General features: G+C 40.3%; 2 protein-coding genes across 3 annotated transcripts in view; one reads left to right on the forward strand and one right to left on the reverse strand.

The window, feature by feature from the left end:
• LOC133617606 (uncharacterized) overlaps nucleotides 1-24,413 on the forward strand; it is a 240,565-nt gene that overhangs the window by 60,296 nt on the left and 155,856 nt on the right. Inside the window, exon 3 of the mRNA XM_061977685.2 lies at nucleotides 10,449-10,582. Coding sequence (XP_061833669.1) covers nucleotides 10,449-10,582 — 134 coding nt within the window. The remainder of the gene's footprint in view (nucleotides 1-10,448; nucleotides 10,583-24,413) is intronic.
• Nucleotides 1-24,413, reverse strand: part of LOC133617603 (zinc finger protein 385A-like) — a 110,652-nt gene that overhangs the window by 32,772 nt on the left and 53,467 nt on the right. For both annotated transcript variants that reach the window (XM_061977682.2, XM_061977681.2), the window contains one exon: nucleotides 10,384-10,494. In XM_061977682.2, coding sequence (XP_061833666.1) covers nucleotides 10,384-10,494 — 111 coding nt within the window. The remainder of the gene's footprint in view (nucleotides 1-10,383; nucleotides 10,495-24,413) is intronic.

Genomic DNA, 24,413 nt, shown 5'->3' on the forward strand with positions numbered 1-24,413 from the left:
ATGGATATTAAATTCATCGTGTTGGTCTCCTTTTATCATTTTTGTGGTGTAAAAAATAGTCTATTTTTGGTGCTTGTATTAAAGGATGTCTGCACATTAGAAAAAAGGGAAGCAACATACCTGCCAACTACTCCGGTTTTCCCGTAATTAGTACGGTTTTCATCAACCTATTCCGGGTTACGGTTGCAGTGATTAAAAAAATACGGTTTTTCATTAATTAAATTTTTTTAAAGTTTTATTCACGAAATCGCGTAACAACAATGACAATCGACACTGCTTCCCGTAACTTCCTATCGAGCCATTCCGAATGCCATGCGCGAGGCTATTTATAGCACCGCTGCCAAGCACGAGGCACCAGTTGCCATTGTTTCCAAACGAGCGAACGATCATGGAATCAGCCGGAGAAAAATCGCAAACGAGTCTTACACCAAAAAGAAAACTGCAGTCATTCCGTGAAGAATATTCAAAAGCCTATCCGGGAATAATTATCCGTTCCAAAAAGGGTGAAAACTACGCGAATTGCACCTTGTGCAGACAAGATTTTTCGATCGGACACGGAGGAATTAGCGATGTAAAAGACCACGTTGGGACAAAAAAACAAAAGTCTAATGCCGTTGCTAGCGATACAAGTGGAAAACTTTCAACGTTTTTCGTCGCCCAAACAGATTCTTTGGATGTGATAAATGCCGAAGTTTTATTTACGGAGGCAATAATTGAGCATGGACTTCCAATCGCACTGGCTGATCACATGGGACAGTTATTTCGGAAAATGTGTCCCGACTCGAAAATCGCCAAAAAATATGGATGTGGTCGAACCAAAACATCAAACATTATTCAGTGTCTTGGAACAGAATCCTCAAAAAGTATCGCCGATGTCATGAAGACGGAACCATTTAGCATGTCGACTGACGGCAGCACCGATTATGACGATGTAAAACTGTACCCCATTTGTGTTCGATATTTCGATGACGACATTGGAAAAGTATTGTCAGTACTTCTGTCTTTGAGGGAATGCAATACGGCTTCCACAGGCGAAAACATTTACAAAATACTCGCGGAAGAAATAGACTCAAACGAAATTCCTTGGCAGAATTTGGTTTGCTTTGCTGCCGATAATGCTGCAGTGATGATGGGATCTAAAAAGGGTGTTGCAGCTTTCATTACGGAAATGTCTCCTTCGGTTTACATCGCCGGTAAGTGCAGTTCGTAGCATAAAAAAACTCACAAAACATAAAATTTTAAGTAAATCTTTTATTACATAAACAATAAATCAAATCAAAAATAATTTCTGTGTACAGTATATATTTTTATTTGTGATAACGATAACATGTTCAAAACAAGTAACATATAACTATCATACTATTCTATTACTCTTTATTAATTTGAAAAATGTCGTCATGAAGTTTTATATTTATATTTATTTATATTTCTTTCATAAACCAAAATTTCGACCTGAAGTTTCTTGTTACAATAATGTCTGCAATATCAATAATGACATGTCTTATTTATATTGTGTAATTAAACCAAATACTCTCAAAAATCGTATTCTTTCAACTTGTTGAAAGTTTCAACATATAAAGTTAATGTCAAAAGATTTTGAATACATTTGTCCTGGACCTACGGGGGCTTGCGGCCCCTGGACCCTGGCTACTAGGTTTTTCTGATTTCAAAAGTTGGCAGGTATGAAGCAATCAGAATCAGTACTAAACACTAGCAATCATTTCTGACTATTTTCTTCATTCTGGCCAGGATTACAACACCTTTTTACTCCAATCCTTGTAAAGACGCTAATGCCTTCTAAGTGGTCTTTAAAAGAACGTGCACGGTTTCTAAAAGGCTTTCTATGCCAAGGTCAATGACTCAAAGTGCTTTCGTCAAAGACAACTGTACAAGCGCCGTAAATGTCCACACATAATTCATGCCCTCTCGGATGCTCACGTGAAAGCCCCGTCTCCGTCAAGTGTTGACGGTTCAGCTCACCAAGATGCAAATGGGAACGCAAAAACCTGATCCGACCCGTGCTTGCGTCACGTGGCGTAGGCGTGATGGTGACGTCTGTGTCAGCGCATACTTGCCCACCTTGAGACCTCCAATTTCGGGGGGTGGGGGGTGGGTTCGGGGGGCGTGGTTGGGGGCGTGGTTAAGAGGGGAGGAGTATATTTACAGCTAGAATTCACCAAGTCAAGTATTTCATATATATATATATAATATATATATATAATATATATATATATATATATATATATATATATATATATATATATATATATCCCCGCGACCCTGAAGGGAACAAGCGGTAGTAAATGGATGGATGGATGGATATATATACAGGTAAAAGCCAGTAAATTAGAATATTTTGAAAAACTTGATTTATTTCAGTAATTGCATTCAAAAGGTGTAACTTGTACATTATATTTATTCATTGCACACAGACTGATGCATTCAAATGTTTATTTCATTTAATTTTGATGATTTGAAGTGGCAACAAATGAAAATCCAAAATTCCGTGTGTCACAAAATTAGAATATTGTGTAAGGCTAATACAAAAAAGGGATTTTTAGAAATGTTGGCCAACTGAAAAGTATGAAAATGAAAAATATGAGCATGTACAATACTCAATACTTGGTTGGAGCTCCTTTTGCCTCAATTACTGCGTTAATGCGGCGTGGCATGGAGTCGATGAGTTTCTGGCACTGCTCAGGTGTTATGAGAGCCCAGGTTGCTCTGATAGTGGCCTTCAACTCTTCTGCGTTTTTGGGTCTGGCATTCTGCATCTTCCTTTTCACAATACCCCACAGATTTTCTATGGGGCTAAGGTCAGGGGAGTTGGCGGGCCAATTTAGAACAGAAATACCATGGTCCGTAAACCAGGCACGGGTAGATTTTGCGCTGTGTGCAGGCGCCAAGTCCTGTTGGAACTTGAAATCTCCATGTCCATAGAGCAGGTCAGCAGCAGGAAGCATGAAGTGCTCTAAAACTTGCTGGTAGACGGCTGCGTTGACCCTGGATCTCAGGAAACCGAGTGGACCGACACCAGCAGATGACATGGCACCCCAAACCATCACCCAACCATGCAAATTTTGCATTTCCTTTGGAAATTGAGGTCCCAGAGTCTGGAGGAAGACAGATGAGGCACAGGATCCACGTTGCCTGAAGTCTAGTGTAAAGTTTCCACCATCAGTGATGGTTTGGGGTGCCATGTCATCTGCTGGTGTCGGTCCACTCTGTTTCCTGAGATCCAGGGTCAACGCAGCCGTCTACCAGCAAGGTTTAGAGCACTTCATGCTTCCTGCTGCTGACCTGCTCTATGGAGATGGAGATTTCAAGTTCCAACAGGACTTGGCGCCTGCACACAGCGCAAAATCTACCCGTGCCTGGTTTACGGACCATGGTATTTCTGTTCTAAATTGGCCCGCCAACTCCCCTGACCTTAGCCCCATAGAAAATCTGTGGGGTATTGTGAAAAGGAAGATGCAGAATGCCAGACCCAAAAACGCAGAAGAGTTGAAGGCCACTATCAGAGCAACCTGGGCTCTCATAACACCTGAGCAGTGCCAGAAACTCATCGACTCCATGCCACGCCGCATTAACGCAGTAATTGAGGCAAAAGGAGCTCCAACCAAGTATTGAGTATTGTACATGCTCATATTTTTCATTTTCATACTTTTCAGTTGGCCAACATTTCTAAAAATCCCTTTTTTGTATTAGCCTTAAGTAATATTCTAATTTTGTGACACACGGAATTTTGGATTTTCATTTGTTGCCACTTCAAATCATCAAAATTAAATGAAATAAACATTTGAATGCATCAGTCTGTGTGCAATGAATAAATATAATGTACAAGTTACACCTTTTGAATGCAATTACTGAAATAAATCAAGTTTTTCAAAATATTCTAATTTACTGGCTTTTACCTGTATATAAATTAAAGAAATACTTGAATTTCAGTGTTCATTTATTTACACATATACACACACATAACACTCATCTACTCATTGTTGAGTTAAGGGTTGAATTGTCCATCCTTGTTCTATTCTCTGTCACTATTTTTCGAACCATGCTGAACACCCTCTGATGATGCATTGCTGTGTGGCACGCACAAAAGTGCTTTCATCAAATGCACTAGATGGCAGTATTGTCCTGTTTATTTGTGTCACAACATTGCTGTTTACGGCAGACGGACTGCTTTACTGTAGACGTTCTTTATATTGTGGGAAAGCGGACTCAGGTCCGCATGGAACTGGAGGGGGCGTGGCCTCCAGCTCCGCCTGAATTTCGGGAGATTTTCGGGAGAAAATTTGTCCTGGGAGGTTTTTGGGAGAGGCGCTGAATTTCGGGAGTCTCCCGGATTCCGGGAGGGTTGGCAAGTATGGTGTCAGCGACACATAGGGTGACATCATCGCAGCATGTCAATTAAATAAAAGACAAATGAGAATTGTATTTTCTTCCCTTGACCTGTGACTTTTTACTAGAGGACTATGGTAAACGGAAAATGTTTGGTTTAGTTTTTCATACTTGATTGCTTTTGTCAGAAGTGAAGAGTCTGTTAATCAATCAGCAGATGTGTCTAACTAATTGCTTCAAGTCAGTATTCAAAAACAAGAAAAAAAAAATACAAAAATGAGGGGTATTTTATTTGAACTAAGCAAAATTATCTGCCAATAGAACAAGGAAATTCGGCTTGTCAAGACTTTCCAAAACAAGTAAAATTAAAGCTGCAAGCAGCGATGGACGGGACCGACTTTGACGGCACATAAAATCCAAACCGGAGCAGTAATTGAAACTCTTTGGTCAAATTTCAATCGGAAGGGTTCAATCTCTCTCTTGTGCTAGTTTGAAGCTGACACGACAAACGCGCTCAGAGGAGATAATGTTTGAAAAAAGGTGACCGTTTTTTACAAAACTTTTGTTTTGAAGGGGGAATTGCAAACTTCCTGTTGATTTTTGCGGCTACATAGAGGTTTTTGTTTCATGTCTCTAAGACATTCCTACTAGAAGTTACAGGCAGTTTTGTCTGAGTTTTCTTCCTAGGAGCAGTTGTGTCTGTGTTTTCTTCCTAGGGGGTGCTAGAGCGCAATTTTGAGTTTTGGGGTTGGGATTTTTATTAGTTCACAATTTTTGCCAGTCCTGATGTGCGTGTCCAGTTTGGTGAGTTTTGAAGCATGTTAAGGGGGTCAAATTACAGCTCAAAGAGGCAAAAGTGACTGTTTTTACAAAGCTTTTGTTTTGAAGGGGGAATTGCCAACTTCCTGTTGATTTTTGCTGAAGGATGTCAATGTATGAAATCTAGATCTAAGTCAGACCTACATAGAAGTTTTTGTTTCATGTCTCTATGACATGTTTACCTGAAGTTACAAGCAGTTTTGTCTGTTTTGTCCTAGGGGGTGCTAGAGCGCAATCTTGAGTTTTGGTGTTTGGTTTTTTTATTAGATGGCAATTTTTGCCAGTCCTGATGTGTGTGTCGAATATGGTGAGTTTTGAAGCATGTTAAAGGGGTAAAATTACAGCTCAAAGGGGCCGCGGAATAATATTAATAAAACGCACGAAATACAATAGGGTCCTCTGTCCCAAAGGGACATTCGGTCCCTAAAAATACAAAAATGAGGGGTATTTTACTTGAACTAAGCAAAATTATCTGTCAATAGAACAAGAAAATTCGGCTTGTCAAGACTTTCCAAAACAAGTAAAATTAAAGCTGCAAGCAGCGATGGACGGGACCGACTTTGACGGCACATAAAATCCAAACCGGAGCAGTAATTAAAACTCTTTGGTCATCTTTCAATCAGAAGGGTTCAATCTCTCTCTTGTGCTAGTTTGAAGCTGACACGACAAACGCGCTCAGAGGAGATAATGTTTGAAAAAAGGTGACCGTTTTTTTACAAAACTTTTGTTTTGAAGGGGGAATTGCAAACTTCCTGTTGATTTTTGCTGGGGGTTGTCAATTTATGAAATGTAGGTCTAAGTTAGACCACAGCTCTAACCTCCATAGCTCTAACCACCACAGCTCTAACAACCACAGCTCTAACCATCATAGTTCTAGCAACCACAGCTCTAACCTCCATAGCTCTAACCACCACAGCTCTGACCACCATAGCCCTAACCACCATAGTTGTAGCAACCACAGCTCTAACCTCCATAGCTCTAACCACCATAGCCCTAACCACCATTGTTCTAGCAACCACAGCTCTAACCACCACAGCTCTAACAACCTTAGCCCTAACCACCATAGCTCTAACCACCATAGCTCTAACAACCTTAGCCCTAACCACCATAGCTCTAACCACCATAGCTCTAACCACCTTAGCCCTAACCACCATAGCTCTAACCACCATAGCCCTAACCACCATAGTTGTAGCAACCACAGCTCTAACCTCCATAGCTCTAACAACCACAGCTCTAACCACCATAGCCATAACCATCATAGTTCTAGCAACCACAGCTCTAACCTCCATAGCTCTAACCACCACAGCGCTAACATCATAGCCCTAACCATCATAGTTCTAGCAACCACAGCTCTAACCACCACAGCTCTAACCATCATAGCCCTAGCAACCACAGCTCTAACCTCCATAGCTCTAACCACCACAGCTCTAACAACCTTAGCCCTAACCACCATAGCTCTAACCACCATAGCCCTAACCACCATAGTTCTAGCAACCACAGCTCTAACCTCCATAGCTCTAACCACCACAGCTCTAACAACCTTAGCCCTAACCACCATAGCTCTAACAACCATAGCTCTAACAACCTTAGCCCTAACCACCATAGCCCTAACCACCATAGTTGTAGCAACCACAGCTCTAACCTCCATAGCTCTAACAACCACAGCTCTAACCATCATAGCCCTAACCATCATAGTTCTAGCAACCACAGCTCTAACCTCCACAGCTCTAACAACCACAGCTCTAACCACCATAGTCCTAACCACCATAGTTCTAGCAACCACAGCTATAACCTCCATAGCTCTAACCATCATAGCCCTAACCACCATGGTTCTAGCAACCACAGCTCTAACCTTCATAGTTCTAACCACCACAGCTCTAACCACTATAGCCCTAACCACCACAGCTCTAACCACCACCAGTTTCTCATGGCGATAGTTTTTTGCACATTTCTAGAGGTAATGGAAACGCAGCTACTAATAAAGCATGTTCCACTATTTGAGAAGGAGCGGTCTAACTCCAACCCAACACAACCAAATCTGAAAAGAACTCTGTGATGTAATTGTAGGAGAAATCACAGGCTTGGTAGAAACCCGCTAAGTTAAAGTTAAAGTACCAATGATTGTCACACACACACACTCGGTGTGGCGAAATTATTCTCTGCATTTGACCCATCACCCTTGATCACCCCCTGGGAGGTGAGGGGAGCAGTGAGCGGCAGCAGTGGCCGCACCCGGGAATCATTTTTAGTGATTTAACCCCCAATTCCAACCCTTGATGCTGAGTGCCAAGCAGGGAGGTAACGGCTCCCATTTTCATAGTCTTTGGTATGACTCGGCCGGGGTTTGAACTCACGACCTACCCATCTCAGGGCGGACACTCTTAACAGTAAGGTCAGCGTTTTCAAGCGGAGACTGCAGCTTCTGCATCTTTGTTGAAAACGTTACATTTTTAGCCCGTCAGTCGCACTGCTTCAAGCTGGCAACATTCCATCTGTCAAAATGAAATTAAAAAAAAAAATCTGCCGAATCAGCTTTAGGGTGTCTTCAAGGACACGCTGCAGTTCACTTGGCTCCTGTGGCTCTTATCGGACACCTCTTCCATTAAAATATCATCAGAGTAAATCTTGTAGTCTCCTGGCAATTTACTGCTGAGGGATGATGACCACGCGAGTCTTTCATTTCTATAAACAATCACACGTATTTAGGAGCACTATTAAGGATATACTTTAACTAACAAAACAGGGTTTTTTTTAATCATGCTTACATACTCTACCTTTTGCATTATAGTCATTTATATTATTATGTGTTGTCTACCTTGTACTGTTTTTATGTCATTGACTAAAATAAATGAAAAAAAGAAAAGAATAAAAAACAGGGTGTCAGAATAATTGTATCTAAGTTATCACAGAACTTTGTGTTGCCATGAGTTCCCGGCGAGAAGACAAAAGCTGTCTTTGAACCTACCAAGAAGAAGGCTTATAAAACTCCACTGTGTAGGATGGGAAGCAACATGAAGGTGTTCTGTTTCTTTGATGTATCGTAATCAACAGAAAGATTTTGATTTGACCCGAGAACTACAAAGCGGAGAGAAAGCAGGATCTGCCCAAGTTCCAGGCACCACTTTTTTTAACTCTTTTACGACCTTTTCTTTTGAACTGTTTTGTTATCAAAGGCGATGGCTGTTTACGACCCCCGTCCCTTTAGAAACAGCTGTTGCCATGTAATCAGGGAAAGTCCAAATAAAAGAGGAGCGTACAATATTTCGGCAGAGCGTAATAAATCATAATAATAATAATGGATTAGATTTTATATTGCGCTTTTCTATTATTAGATACTCAAAGCGCTCACAGAGAAGTGGGAACCCATCATTCATTCACACCTGGTGGTGGTAAGCTACATTTGTAGCCACAGCTGCCCTGGGCGAGGCTGCCAGTTTGCGCCTACGGCCCCTCCGACCACCATTCATTCATCATTCATTCACCAGTGTGAGTGGCACCGGGGGCAAGGATGAAGTGTCTTGCCCAAGGACACAACGGCAGCGATTTGGATGTCAAGAGGCGGGGAGCGAACCTGCAACCCTCAGGTTTCTGGCACGACCGCTCTACCCACTACGCCATACCGCCCCAAGAAGAAGGCTTGTTAAACTCCACTGTGTAGGATGGGAAGCAACATGAAGGTGTTCTGTTTCTTTGATGTATCGTAATCAACAGAAAGATTTTGATTTGACCCGAGAACTACAAAGCGGAGAGAAAGCAGGATCTGCCCAAGTTCCAGGCACCTCTTTTTTTTTTTTTTTAAACTCTTTTACGACCTTTTCTTTGAACCGACCTTTTCTTTTGAACTGTTTTGTTATCAAAGGCGATGGCTGTTTACGACCCCCGTCCCTTTAGAAACAGCTGTTGCCATGTAATCAGGGAAAGTCCAAATAAAAGAGGAGGCGTACAATATTTCGGCATAGCGTAATAAATAATAATAATAATGGATTAGATTTTATATCGCGCTTTTCTATTATTAGATACTCATATGGCTCACAGAGATGTGGGAACCCATCATTCATTTACACCTGGTGGTGGTAAGCTACATTTGTAGCCACAGCTGCCCTGGGGTAGACTGACGGAAGCGAGGCTGCCAGTTTGCGCCTACGGCCCCTCCGACCACCACCTATCATTCATTAACCAGTGTGAGTGGCACCGGGGGCAAGGATGAAGTGTCTTGCCCAAGGACACAACGGCAGCGATTTGGATGTCAAGAGGCGGGGAGCGAACCTGCAACCCTCAGGTTTCTGGCATGGCCGCTCTACCCACTACGCCATACCGCCCCAAGAAGAAGGCTTGTAAAGCTCCACTGTGTAGGATGGGAAGCAACATGAAGGTGTTCTGTTTCTTTGATGTATCGTAATCAACAGAAAGATTTTGATTTGACCCGAGAACTACAAAGCGGAGAGAAAGCAGGATATTCCCAAGTTCCAGGCACCTCTTTTTTTAACTCTTTTCTTTTGAACTGTTTTGTAATCAAAGGCGATGGCTGTTTACGACCCCCGTCCCTTTAGACACAGCTGTTGCCAGGGAAAGTCAAAAAAAAGAGGAGGCGTACAATCTTTCGGCAGAGCGTAATGACACTGTACAAGGGTACAGATGTACACGTTTCTCCTCACTGAGCCAAATTGAATTCTGTCTTTGTTTGCTTCTTTGCTTCTTGTCTTGTTTAATAGATGTCATCAGTGATCGAACCTGACACAGGGTTTTTTTTTTTTTATTAAAATGAGGAAGTCAGATTAACGTTTTTCCTAAGATGGGGTTGAAGCATTATGTTGCATGATACTGATAAATAATAGATTGTATTTGTAAAAAGCACTTTATATTGAGTAAACAATCTCAAAGTGCTACAGTGTATTAAATAAATACATAAAAAGATAATAAATAAATAAATAAATAAAAATAAAAACTACAACAGCCAAATAGCTATAACTAGTATGCATATATCTAAAAGTTTTTTTAAAAAAAGGGCTTTTAAGCCTTTTTTTAAAAAGCATCCACAGTCTGTGGTGCCCTCAGGTGGTCAGGGAGAGTGTTCAACAGACTGGGAGCGGCGGAGCAGAAAGCCCGGTCTCCCATTGTTCGTAGCACGTTCCCCTGGCATCGCACTGCCCCACTATTTGAGAAGTACTGCTCTAAACAATAATTAGTCGCTCCCCGACAGACAAACTTGAGTTTTTCTACCTCTGAGTTGAAGCGGATTTGGCAGACATTGCAGGAGATGATGGGCCGCTTTGTCCTCACCACAGGGGGGCCGAAGGTGTGCGTCATAACAGCCTTCTGCACGGGGTCCATCTGAGGAGAGCGGGCACAGGGGCATTGTTACCAACACAGGACGACACTGCATGTTGGGCACAGGAGCTGCGAGAACAAGGACTGAGAGGTGAGTGATGTGGACAAGATGCTGTTTTTTTTTTTTTTGCAGCTGTTTATGTCTGGGCCGCACTTCCTTCATGGGTGTGGTTCCTGTGTTTCGCCCTGTGGTTTGAAGGGCCAAATTACAGACTGCCTCCAACTAAAAAAAGACTTTTAAAACACTTCATGACAATATACAATATAGGACATATATACAGAGTATGTATTTTAAAAAATATTGTTTTGATGACATCCATCCATTTTGTACCGCTTGTCCCTTTCGGGGTCGCTGGAGCCTATCTCAGCTGCATTCGGGCGGGAGGCGGGGTACACCCTGGACAAGTCCCCACCTCATCGCAGGGCCAACACAGATAGACAGACAACATTCTCTTATTATTATAATCAAATGACAGCAGTCATTTTCATGAGATTATTTTCTAATATAAGTGTTTAGATTCACTTACAATGACAATAACAAAAAATATTGTTTTTCATGAACTGAGTACTTGTATTGTTTGTCTGGGTGGAGGTCCTGCTTTGGAAATAATTTGTACCCCTTTCAGACATTGCATTTAGATCCCATTAAAACATTCACATGTTGCACAATGAGATGTAAGCAGGGGATCATGTGTACATTCCTGCAACTTCCTGTTTGTAAAAAATATATTTTTATTAGTATTTATTTAATATACTAACAGCATTTCATAATTAATATTTATAAATTAAGATTGCTAATAAATCATAATACATCACACAATTTCATATCATTTCATTTTACATCATGCCCGAAAAGGAGTAGGAAGAAGCAAAGCTTATTTAATCCTACCCCTTTCCCACTTCAAAGCGTTTACAAATATATAGAATCATTTACTGACCTTTTTATATAATAAAATAACATCTATGAATTAGTATACAACAGTTTTGTAATATGTAATTAATTAATTAATTCAGTCATTATTAACATACTGAGATGAAGAATATCTTATTTTCAATAAGGTTGAAAGTATGATTGGTAAATCATAGTGTAACCACCTGGAATGACACTTTATGTGTGGTGTTGGAGTTGTCCGACTTTTTGTGTGGCTGTAAACGCATCACTGGCTAAGTGCCATATGTGCATGTGTTGGCGCAAGTGAGAAAGAGCAAGCGGCTGCTGTTGATATAACAAAGTTGCTTTTGGTCTGGTTTGTACTGCAGAAAATGACCACTTTTGCTAGATATCTTTTTTTTTTTACTAATGTTTTGGTGATGTGTTTATGGCCGACAATTAAGTGTTTTGCTCAGTAAAGTGATGGATGGAATTCATGTCCTCAAAGCGTCTCGACAGACGTTACAAAATTTGAAAACAATGATGACGAAAACTATTTTCTCTGTCGTGTCCGTGTGTCGAAAATTGTTATGCGCTTATTTTTTTATTTGTGCGGGGCATAGATTTACCGTGCGCAGAGGACGCTTGAGCAGTGCGCAATTGCACAGGCGCGCACCATAGAGGGAACATTGGCCACACTCACTTAATTTTACAAGAAAAACATATTTTCTCATATATTAGCCGCACCAGACTATAAGCCGCAGATATATACGTTGCAAAATGAGTTATTTACAGCGAAATATTTTATACATTTTTATTTACATACCGTATTTTTCGGACTATAAGTCGCAGTTTTTTTCATAGTTATACTCAGGAGCGACTTATGTGTGAAATGATTAACACATTATAATATTATTGATCTCATTCACGTAAGAGACTAGACGTATAAGATTTCATGGGATTTAGCGATTGGGAGTGACAGATTGTTTGGTAAACGTATAGCATGTTCTATATGTTATAGTTATTTGAATGACTCTTACCATAATATGTTACGTTAACATACCAGTTGGTTATTTATGCCTCATATAACGTACACTTATTCAGCCTGTTGTTCACTATTCTTTATTTATTTTAAATTGCCTTTCAAATGTCTATTCTTGCTGTTGGCTTTTATCAAATACATTTCCCCCAAAAATGCGACTTATACTCCAGTGCGACTTATATATGTTTTTCCCTTCTTTATTATGCATTTTCGGCCGGTGCGACTTATACTCCGAAAAATACGGTACCTTAGTAGTTTCCAAACAGTGTCCATAACCTGACAGTAAAACGGCTGATCAAACAAAACAGAGGTCATTGTTGAGGACCCACTAGCTGCGCAAGCTAGCTCTCCAATCAGCTAAACAGACTCAATAAATCCACGGTGACGTTTTGGTGAATTTACTGAGGACTTTGGGAAACTGAAACAATACAAAATGAATGCCGTTGTAAGATAACAGTACTAACACAGACACTCGTAAACGTGTTAACATACAGGTAAAAGCCAGTAAATTAGAATATTTTGAAAAACTTGATTTATTTCAGTAATTGCATTCAAAAGGTGTAACTTGTACATTATATTTATTCATTGCACACAGACTGATGCATTCAAATGTTTATTTCATTTAATTTTGATGATTTGAAGTGGCAACAAATGAAAATCCAAAATTCCGTGTGTCACAAAATTAGAATATTACTTAAGGCTAATACAAAAAAGGGATTTTTAGAAATGTTGGCCAACTGAAAAGTATGAAAATGAAAAATATGAGCATGTACAATACTCAATACTTGGTTGGAGCTCCTTTTGCCTCAATTACTGCGTTAATGCGGCGTGGCATGGAGTCGATGAGTTTCTGGCACTGCTCAGGTGTTATGAGAGCCCAGGTTGCTCTGATAGTGGCCTTCAACTCTTCTGCGTTTTTGGGTCTGGCATTCTGCATCTTCCTTTTCACAATACCCCACAGATTTTCTATGGGGCTAAGGTCAGGGGAGTTGGCGGGCCAATTTAGAACAGAAATATCATGGTCCGTAAACCAGGCACGGGTAGATTTTGCGCTGTGTGCAGGCGCCAAGTCCTGTTGGAACTTGAAATCTCCATCTCCATAGAGCAGGTCAGCAGCAGGAAGCATGAAGTGCTCTAAAACTTGCTGGTAGACGGCTGCGTTGACCCTGGATCTCAGGAAACAGAGTGGACCGACACCAGCAGATGACATGGCACCCCAAACCATCACTGATGGTGGAAACTTTACACTAGACTTCAGGCAACGTGGATCCTGTGCCTCTCCTGTCTTCCTCCAGACTCTGGGACCTCGATTTCCAAAGGAAATGCAAAATTTGCATGGTTGGGTGATGGTTTGGGGTGCCATGTCATCTGCTGGTGTCGGTCCACTCTGTTTCCTGAGATCCAGGGTCAACGCAGCCGTCTACCAGCAAGTTTTAGAGCACTTCATGCTTCCTGCTGCTGACCTGCTCTATGGAGATGGAGATTTCAAGTTCCAACAGGACTTGGCGCCTGCACACAGCGCAAAATCTACCCGTGCCTGGTTTACGGACCATGGAATTTCTGTTCTAAATTGGCCCGCCAACTCCCCTGACCTTAGCCCCATAGAAAATCTGTGGGGTATTGTGAAAAGGAAGATGCAGAATGCCAGACCCAAAAACGCAGAAGAGTTGAAGGCCACTATCAGAGCAACCTGGGCTCTCATAACACCTGAGCAGTGCCAGAAACTCATCGACTCCATGCCACGCCGCATTAACGCAGTAATTGAGGCAAAAGGAGCTCCAACCAAGTATTGAGTATTGTACATGCTCATATTTTTCATTTTCATACTTTTCAGTTGGCCAACATTTCTAAAACTCCCTTTTTTGTATTAGCCTTAAGTAATATTCTAATTTTGTGACACACGGAATTTTGGAATTTCATTTGTTGCCACTTCAAATCATCAAAATTAAATGAAATAAACATTTGAATGCATCAGTCTGTGTGCAATGAATAAATATAATGTACAAGTTACACCTTTTGAATGCAATTACTGAAATAAATCAAGTTTTTCATAATATTCTAATTTACTGGCTTTTACCTGTAGTAGCTAATGCAAACGACTAGAGGTGGGAATCTTTGGGCACCTCACGATTCGGTTACAATTACGATTCAAGAGCTACGAGCTACGATAAAAATCGATTATTGATGCATCTTTAATTAGTGTAAATTTTATGTAAATTGATGCAGTTTTACATTTCTTTTCAATCCACTAAATAAGAGTTTATCACTTGCAACTTTAAAAAAACTATTCTACATGTAAAGCGACTTTGGGTACTTAGAAAAGCGCTATATAAATCCCAGGTATTATTATTATTATTATTATTTAGAATAAGAAACAGGTAAATTAATTCCCACATTTAATAAATAAAATGTGGGAATTTAATTAATTATCTATTTAATTTAAACTAATTAATTAATTATTTTAAATTAATTAATTAAATTGTGTGCAAAACTGGACCACAAGTGCTCAACAATAAAGGAGCTTGTTGGATCTCTGTGTGGTGGCTCGCTGCAGTCAGCCAAATTTTAGATCTGTCTGCATTACTTTATTTACAATAAATAAATCGATTATTGATGTTTACTCATCGTTTCTAATATTGTCCAAATTGCGATGCATCTAAAAATAGATTATTTCCCCCACCTCTACTAAGGACGCGCGTCAATACGTTACAATAGCACGTACACATATGCATGAAAACACCCCTACTGACTGTAGGGGTGCATGGGACGGTTTAGTAAGTAAGAAATGTTGTAGTTATATTGTAAAACTTACAAACGTTGCTTGGAGTGATGAATCCATACGAGTAGGAACGCTATGGACGGCTAAAAGACTGAATGGCACTCCGGTTGGGGTAAGAAATAAAAAGCACTACCGGTAAATGATCTAGTCCATAAGATGGCGCCATAGCACAAACAATAAAACACCTTCTTTTTTTTTTTCAAACTTTTTATTACGGCCATCAGCGAAGAAAAATCCATTATTTAGCCGCACCGTCTTATATGCCGCAGGGTTCAAAGTGTAGGAAAAAAGTATCGGCTTTATGGTAACCCATTTTTTAAATTATTTCAGTATCAAGGCACCATATGAGACGTGGATTTTTTCTGAATGCTTTGAATGGGGGAAAAAAGTAGCGCCATATAGTGGGCAAAAATTAGAAATAACAATTAAGTCAATAGTCCAAGTAGAAATCCTAGCACAAAAAATGCATTAGATTATGTGAAAATAGAAAATATAATTTGGGGAATTAAAATTTTTTTTTTTTATTATTATTTATTTTATTTTTTTAATTAAGAATTTATTAATCAATCCAACACAACAATACACAACAATACCATAATAATGCAATCCAATTCCAAAACCTTTGGACATTTTTGATGTTACTCATTGTTTGCTGATTTATTGAAAACATTTATTTTAGGCCTTTTTAACCTCTTAAGGCCCAAGCTGTTTGTTTGCTATTTGGGCTTATTGGACCCTAATTAGAATAACAACTAAAAATCATATTTTTATATGATGTACTTAGTCCATAAGTACACAAATGTGTGCTTCATGTGTAGTAACATGCTAATTTTTATTTTTACACTTTTTTTCTCCCCAAATTTCATTGTATGTTATACTCTTCTGACACCACCAGATGGCAGTATACGTGTCCACATAAGTGGCCATAAGACCCCCAATTCAGTAGTGTACACACTTTTGGAAATAAGAGCTAAAAGGTGCTGTCCACACATGTGGCCACTAAAGCCTTTAGAGGTAAGGAAGAAATAAAACAATTGTCTTTCCTCTCCTAGAGAAAACTATGTCCCTAAGAATATTGAGAGTGAATTATCAAGCATTAAGAATGTACATTCTTGAGTTATAAGTCTAAGACTCATGGGCTGTTGACAGTATATAATTGTTTTTCAAGCATTGTCGTTAAACATCTGGAACAATGCAATCTAAAACATGTACCGTATTTTTCGGAGTATAAGTCGCACCTGCCGAAAATGCATAATAAAGAAGGAAAAAAACATATATAAGTCGCACTGGAGTATAAGTCGCATTTTTTTGGGGAAATGTATTTGATAAAAGCCAACAGCAAGAATAGACATTTGAAAGGCAATTTAAAATAAATAAAGAATAGTGAACAGGCTGAATAAGTGTACGTTATATGAGGCATAAATAACCAACTGGTATGTTAACGTAACATATTATGGTAAGAGTCATTCAAATAACTAAAACATATAGAACATGCTATACGTTTACCAAACAATCTGTCACTCCTAATCGCTAAATGCCATGAAATCTTATACGTCTAGTCCAGGGGTCGGCAACCTTTACCCAGTCAAAGAGCCATTTTGACCAGTTTCACAAATTATAGATAACAATGGGAGCCGCAAAATTTTTTGAAATTTTAAATGAAATTATACTGCATACAAAGTTTTTTTTTTTGCTTTGTGCTATGTACAAACCAGGGGTCTCAGACACGATGGTCACACCTTTTTAAGGAATTTTTAAGCTGGTGCGGCACGCGGGTTTTTACTGAATAGCGGTTGTCAGCGTCATGCGTGCCGTGACGGTACGACATATAGCGGCCACTAAAATCAACGTGCCTGGTCAGCCACATGTTGAATGGGGCTTCCGCTTGCTCAAGTAGGTGACAGCAAGGCATACTTGGTCAACAACCACACAGGTTACACTGACGGTCGCGGTATAAAAAAAACTTTAACACTCTTACTAATAATGCGCCACACTGTGAACCCACACCAAACAAGAATGACAAACACATTTCGGGAGAACATCTGCACCGTAACACAACAGGACAAATACCCAGAATCCCATGCAGCCCTAACTCTCCCGGGCTACATTATACACCCCCGCTACCAAACCCCGCCTACCTCAACCGACGCACAGAGAGGGGGGGGGGTTGATGTGTGAGGGAGCAGGCTTGGGGTGGGGGCGGGGTGTATAATGTAGCCCGGAAGAGTCAGGGCTGCATGGGATTCTGGGTGTTTGTTCTGTTGTGTTTATGTTGTGTTAAGGTGCAGATGTTCTCCCGAAATGTGTTTGTCATTCTTGTTTGGTTTTGGTTCAAAGTGTGGCGCATTATTAGTAAGAGTGTTAAAGTTGTTTTATATGGTCACCGTCAGTGTAACCTGTGTGGCTGTTGACCAAGTATGCCTTGCTGTCATGTACGTGTGCAAGCAGAAAATGTATATTGTATAACAAGTGTTGGGCTGGCACGTTGATAATATAGATTGTAGAGGGCGCCAAATGTTGTACCATCATGGCACGCCCTTATTAAAGCTGTAAGGTTGAAAATCGGTGAATTTTAATCCCGGGAGTTTTCTGCGAGAGGCACTGAAATCCGGAAGTCTCACGGGTAAATTGGGGGGTTCAGCAAGTAAGCTGCCGAGCCGCATCAGAGTGATCAAATGGGTTATACTTGTACTTGTATAGCGCTTTTCTACCTTCAAGGTACTCAAAGCGCTTTGACAGTATTACCACATTCACCCATTCACACATACATTCACACACTGATGGTGGGAGCTGCCGTGCAAGGCGCTAACCAGCAGCCATCAGGAGCAAGGGGTGAAGTGTCTTGCCCAAGGACACAACGGACGTGACTAGGATGGTAGAAGGTGGGGATTGAACCCCAGTAACCAGCAACACTCCGATTGCTGGCACAGAGCCGCATGCGGCTCCGGAGCCGCGGGTTGCCGACCCCTGGTCTAGTCTCTTACGTGAATGAGATAAATAATATTATAATGTGTTAATCATTTCACACATAAGTCGCACCCCCGGCCAAACTATGAAAAAAACTGCGACTTATAGTCCGAAAAATACGGTATGCCCTAAACTCAGAGGGTTGAACTAATTTATCAAGCTACAGGTCCATTTTTATAATGTCAGTCGTAAAATTGTCATTTTCAAATGGTTTTATACAAGTTGAATATTGTTGGAACTATAAGATCTGGGCCACCTTTCATGTTACAGTAAGTCAGGAGTGCTTCCTGTCAGTGTTCAGACACACACACACACACACACACACACACACACACACACACACGCATTGCTTGTGTTGCCCTCAGCAACCACGAAAAGTTCTGTGTGGTTTTACTCAGCCTCTCATCTGCTACCTCCACTCTGAGCCTGTCTGCCAAATGAGAGACTGTTTACTCTCCAAAGCTTCAGGCACCGGGGAAACCGTATAATTGGTCTGAAAACCCAAACCCTGTTGGAATGCATCGTCGGCGTGTTCACGTTTTGATTTTATTTCCAGCTCTTTTGTTGTTTTTCCTCTTTCATTCTTGTCCTCTATATTTTTCTCCCCCGTTTGTATTCCCAGTTGCCGGATAATGGCAGCTTTGGTTCGCTACCTTGCTGACCTGCTTTCATTACACACCATCCATCCATCCATCCATCTTCTTCCGCTTATCCGAGGTCGGGTCGCGGGGGCAGCAGCTTAAGCAGGGAAGCCCAGACTTTCCTCTCCCCAGCCACTTCGTCCAGCTCCTCCCGGGGGATCCCGAGGCGTTCCCAGGCCAGCCGGGAGAGATAGTCTTCCCAGCGTGTCCTGGGTCTTCCCCGTGGCCTCCTACCGGTCGGACGTGCCCGAAACACCTTCCCAGGGAGGCGTTCGGGTGGCATCCTGACCAGATGCCCGAACCACCTCATCTGGCTCCTCTCCATGTGGAGGAGCAGCGGCTTTACTTTGAGCTCCCCCCGAATGACAGAGCTTCTCACCCTATCTCTAAGGGAGAGCCCCGCCACTCGGCGGAGGAAACTCATTTCGGCCGCTTTTACCCGTGATCTTGTCCTTTCGGTCATGACCCAAAGCTCATGACCATAGGTGAGGATGGGAACGTAGATCGACCGGTAAATCGAGAGCTTTGCCTTCCGGCTCAGCTCCTTCTTCACCACAACGGATCGATACAGCGTCCGCATTACTGAAGACGCCGCACCGATCCGCCTGTCGATCTCACGATCCACTCTTCCCCCACTCGTGAACAAGACTCCGAGGTACTTGAACTCCTCCACTTGGGGCAAGATCTCCTCCCCAACCCGGAGATGGCACTCCACCCTTGTCCGGGAGAGAACCATGGACTCGGACTTGGAGGTGCTGATTCCCATCCCAGTCGCTTCACACTCGGCTGCGAACCGATCCAGTGAGAGCTGAAGATCTTGGCCGGAGGAAGCCATCAGGACCACATCATCTGCAAATAGCAGAGACCTAATCCTGCAGCCACCAAACCAGATACCCTCAACGCCCTGACTGCGCCTAGAAATTCTGTCCATAAAGGTTATGAACAGAATGGGTGACAAAGGGCAGCCTTGGCGGAGTCCAACCCTCACTGGAAACGTGTCCGACTTACTGCCGGCAATGTGGACCAAGCTCTGGCACTGATCATACAGGGAGCGGACTGCCACAATCAGACAGTCCGATACCCCATACTCTCTGAGCACTCCCCACAGGACTTCCCGAGGGACACGGTCGAATGCCTTCTCCAAGTCCACAAAGCACATGTAGACTGGTTGGGCAAACTCCCATGCACCCTCAAGGACCCTGCCGAGAGTATAGAGCTGGTCCACAGTTCCACGACCAGGACGAAAACCACACTGTTCCTCCTGAATCCGAGGTTGGACTATCCGGCGTAGCCTCCTCTCCAGTACACCTGAATAGACCTTACCGGGAAGGCTGAGGAGTGTGATCCCACGATAGTTGGAACACACCCTCCGGTTCCCATTACACACATCACACTTTTTACACCGAGGGCTGCAGATTGACAACTCGCAGGGTAGAGGGGATCACTTTGAAGTTTTCATTGTGTAAAAGACGCTAAAAGCAATCCTATATGCAAGTAAGTTGTAAATATTTAAAGCCTGCATGTTACAAGCATCAACATTTCAACTTGTTCTCCTTACATTAGCAACGTTCACACTGCAGGGTCGGATGTCCAATTTGGATTTTTTTTTTGTCAAATCCTATATTTTAAGTGGCTGTTGACATTACAAAAAAAAATAAAAAATTAAGATTTTTACTGTGAATGCAATCTGACCCACACTGAAGTGTTCACGGAAGTAAACATGTCTTCCACTCCGGTCGGTCTCAGTACTGGCGCATTTGTGGTAATTTTATGGATTTTGTGCAATCAAAGTCAACATTCTTGAGACATCAACAAGGACCGGAGAACAAGTGATGACATAAATCTGTCATGTCTGTGTAATCATGTTTTGTTTTTGTCATGTTTTGTTTAGTTATTGGACTCTTTAGTTTCTGGCTTTTCACTCCCTTGTCTTGTTTCCATGATTACCCATTAGTTTCACCTGTTTCACGTTTGGACTCATTGTGCACTCTTGTTTGTCACCATAGCAACCCATTAGTTTTCACCTGTCACGTCACGCACCTGTTTCACGTTTTGAGTCACGCACCTGTTTTCGTTAATCATGTTTGTAGTGTTTAAGTTCATTGTTTTCAGTTTGTCTTTCTGGTGACATCCCGTATTCTAGTGATGGGTTGATGAGGCGTCATGAAGCGTTTCGACACATTGCAAAACTGTATTGATACTGTGTCGATACTGTGTCACTAAATACTGACATCTGCTGGACATTAAAAATCCCTACAGGCAACCTATGGACCGACTCAACTGACACTGATTGTATGCCCTAGTACAGGGGTCACCAACCTTTTTGAAACCAAAAACTACTTCTTGGGTACTGATTAATGCGAAGGGCTACCAGTTTGATACACACTTAAATAAATAAATATATTGTCATTTGTAAGTTACACATAAGTGTGACTTAAACAAGAATAGCTAAATAAATAAATGTATATATATTAAAAAAATGGGTATTTCTGTCTGTCATTCCATCGTACATTTTTTGTTCCTTTTACGGAAGGTTTTTTGTAGAGAATAAATGATGAAAAAAACACTTAATTGAACAGTTTAAAAGAGGAGAAAACACGAAAAAAATTAAAATAACATTTTGAAACATAGTTTATCTTCAATTTCGACTCTTTAAAATTCAAAATTCAACCGACAAAAAGAAGAGAAAAACTAGCTAATTTGAATCTTTTTGAAAAAATTAAAAAAAGAATTTATGGAACATCATTAGTAATTTTTCCTGATTAAGATACATTTTAGAATTTTGATGACATGTTTTAAATTGGTTAAAATCCAATCTGCACTTTGTTAGAATATTTAACAAATTGGACCAAGCTATATTTCTAACAAAGACAAATCAGTATTTCTTCTAGATTTTCCAGAACAACAATTTTAAAAGAAATTCAAAATACTTTGAAATAAGATTTAAATTTGATTCTACAGATTTTCTAGATTTGCCAGAATAATTTTTTTGAATTTTAATCATAGTAAGTTTGAAGAAATATTTCACAAATATTCTTCGTCGAAAAACCAGAAGCTAAAATATTTATTATTCTTTACAATAAAAAAAAAAATTAAATTAAAAGGTAAAAAGGTATATTTGTTTAAAAATCCTAAAAACATTTTTAAGGTTGTATTTTTTCTCTAAAATTGTATTTCTAAAAGTAATAAGAAGCAAAGTAAAAAATAAATGAATTTATTTAAACAAGTGAAGACCCATCCATCCATCCATTTTCTACCGCTTCTTCCAAGTGAAGACCAAGTCTTTAAAATATTTTTTGGGATTTTCAAATTCTATTTGAGTTTTGTCTCTTTTAAAATTAAAAATGTCGAGCAAAGCGAGACCAGCTTGCTAGTAAATAAATAAAATTTAAAAAATAGAGGCAGCTCACTGGTAAGTGCTGCTCTTTGAGCTATTTTTAGAACAGGCGAGCGGGCTACTGATCTGGTCCTTACGGGCTACCTGGTGACTGCGGGCACCGCGTTGGTGACCCCTGCCCTAGTATATACAATAATATAAACCAAGTCATTGTATTTCATTTAGGATTATTTCATATCTTCATTTAAATAAAAATATATTTTTATCTTTTTTAGATACAGTCAATAAATAATGTGAACATGTATCATAACATGGAAATCTAAGAGAACGTGTTGTGGATGATTGTGGACTGGGAATTGTTTTAATTTTATTTTTTTACACATTTTTATTAAAAAAAAAAAAAAAAATTTCTCTTCTTAGTTATTATTTCACAGGCTGTAGAAAAGACGCGCTCACAGGGCACAGAGGAGGCGTCAGTGTGACACAGTTCGCGTATCGGTCACGTGACCAAAACAGCTCATGATCGGTCACGTGACTTTCTAAAAGCGGTACGCGCACCGACACAGGGTTTTGCTCTATGAGCTCGACGCATGCGCCGATGCATCGGTGTTGCCGGACCCATCACTACCGTATTCATACCCCTGTCACACTCTGTCTACCTCTGCGCACTTCATGCCATGTCCAAGTAAGTTTTTTCTATTAATGCCACAGTTAGTGTTTTTGTTTAATTGTTCACAGTTTTTTGCCCCCGTGCAAGTCTTTTGGTTCGTTAGTCAAGTTTGTACATTCGCCTTGAGCGCGCCTTTTGTTCCTTTGAGTGTTATAAATAAATATGTATTCACCTTCACGCCATGACCAGTCCAGCTTTACTTGCATCTCGGGAAAACAAACACACCATAGTCCACGTCTTGACAAAATCATTGTCCCAATAACATTGCATCTAATAGAGAATGTCTCATTTGCACCCCTGCTGGTGAAATCTATCAAAAATAGGGTGGTCCCAAAAAGGAGGGAATTTCAACATATGAAATAACAAGTGTGTGTAAAAATTTGAAGTGCTCCCCCTCTGGTCAACGTATGTAATGACAAGTGTGTGTAAGAAATTGAAATGCGCCCCCTTTGGCCAAAATTAATGTAAAAAAAGTAATTAATATGTATATAGAGACATACTTTAATGACTTGAAGTAAATAATGAAGATTAAAAACCAATTACAAACCAATCACTAAAAGCAGACTTTTTCTCCAATGTGTCGACTTTTTTCTTATAAAATTGGGAACAATTTCTCATTCTTTCTGTTTCTGTAATATTGCCATATTTTCTCGTAAAATTATTACTTTTTACTTCAAAATGGTAACATTTGTGATAGAAAATTCAGACTTTTATCGCAATATTGCCAATTTTTTTTGTTGTTCTTGTAAATCAGTGATATTTTTGGAGTGAAATGATGACCTTTGTCATAATTTTGCCAAGTAAAATTCAGATTATTGTTATAGTGCCACAATTTAAAACATTTCTTATACAATTGTGACTTTTGTTGGGTAAAATGACGACTCTTTTCATAAAATTGCCAAAAGTTTAAGATTTTATTGTAAAATTGCGACTGTTATTGAGTAACATTCCAACTTTTATCATAATATTGCACAAATGTTCAGTTATTCTTGTAAAATTTTGACTCGCGTTGAGTAAAATCACGACTTTTATTATAATACTGCCAAAATTCTAAGTTTTTCTTGTGAAAATGTGACCTTTGCCTTGTGAAATTCCAACTTATTTTTCACAACAAGCTTTTTCATATTTGCATAGTATGTATATATTATTCATGTTGTTAATACACATCTTTATATATCTAGAAAGGGTAGTCCTAAAGAGAGAGGTATTTTTCGGAGGTCTCAAGAAGGTATAAAATACAAGTGTGTGTGTGTATGTGTGTTTTCTTGTATTTCTGTCCTTCTTGAGACATAAAGAAGGAAAAGTATCTTCCATATGAGGAGGTGTGAACAAGTGATGACATAAATCATGGTCCCAATAACATTGCATCTAATAGACAATGTCTCATTTGCACCCCTGCTGGTGAAATCTATCAAAATGAGGGTGGTCCCAAAAATGAGGGATTTTTTTAATTGACTGTGTGTCGCTTTTAAAAGTGCTCCCCCTCTGGTCAACATATGAAATAACAAGTGTGTGTAAAAATTTGAAGTGCTCCCCCTCTGGCCAACATATGTAATAACAAGTGTGTGTAAGAAATTTAAATGCGTCCCCTTTGGCCAAAATTAATTTAAAATTT

This window comes from Nerophis lumbriciformis, linkage group LG18 (assembly GCF_033978685.3).
Source record: "Nerophis lumbriciformis linkage group LG18, RoL_Nlum_v2.1, whole genome shotgun sequence".
Classification (NCBI taxonomy): domain Eukaryota; kingdom Metazoa; phylum Chordata; class Actinopteri; order Syngnathiformes; family Syngnathidae; genus Nerophis; species Nerophis lumbriciformis.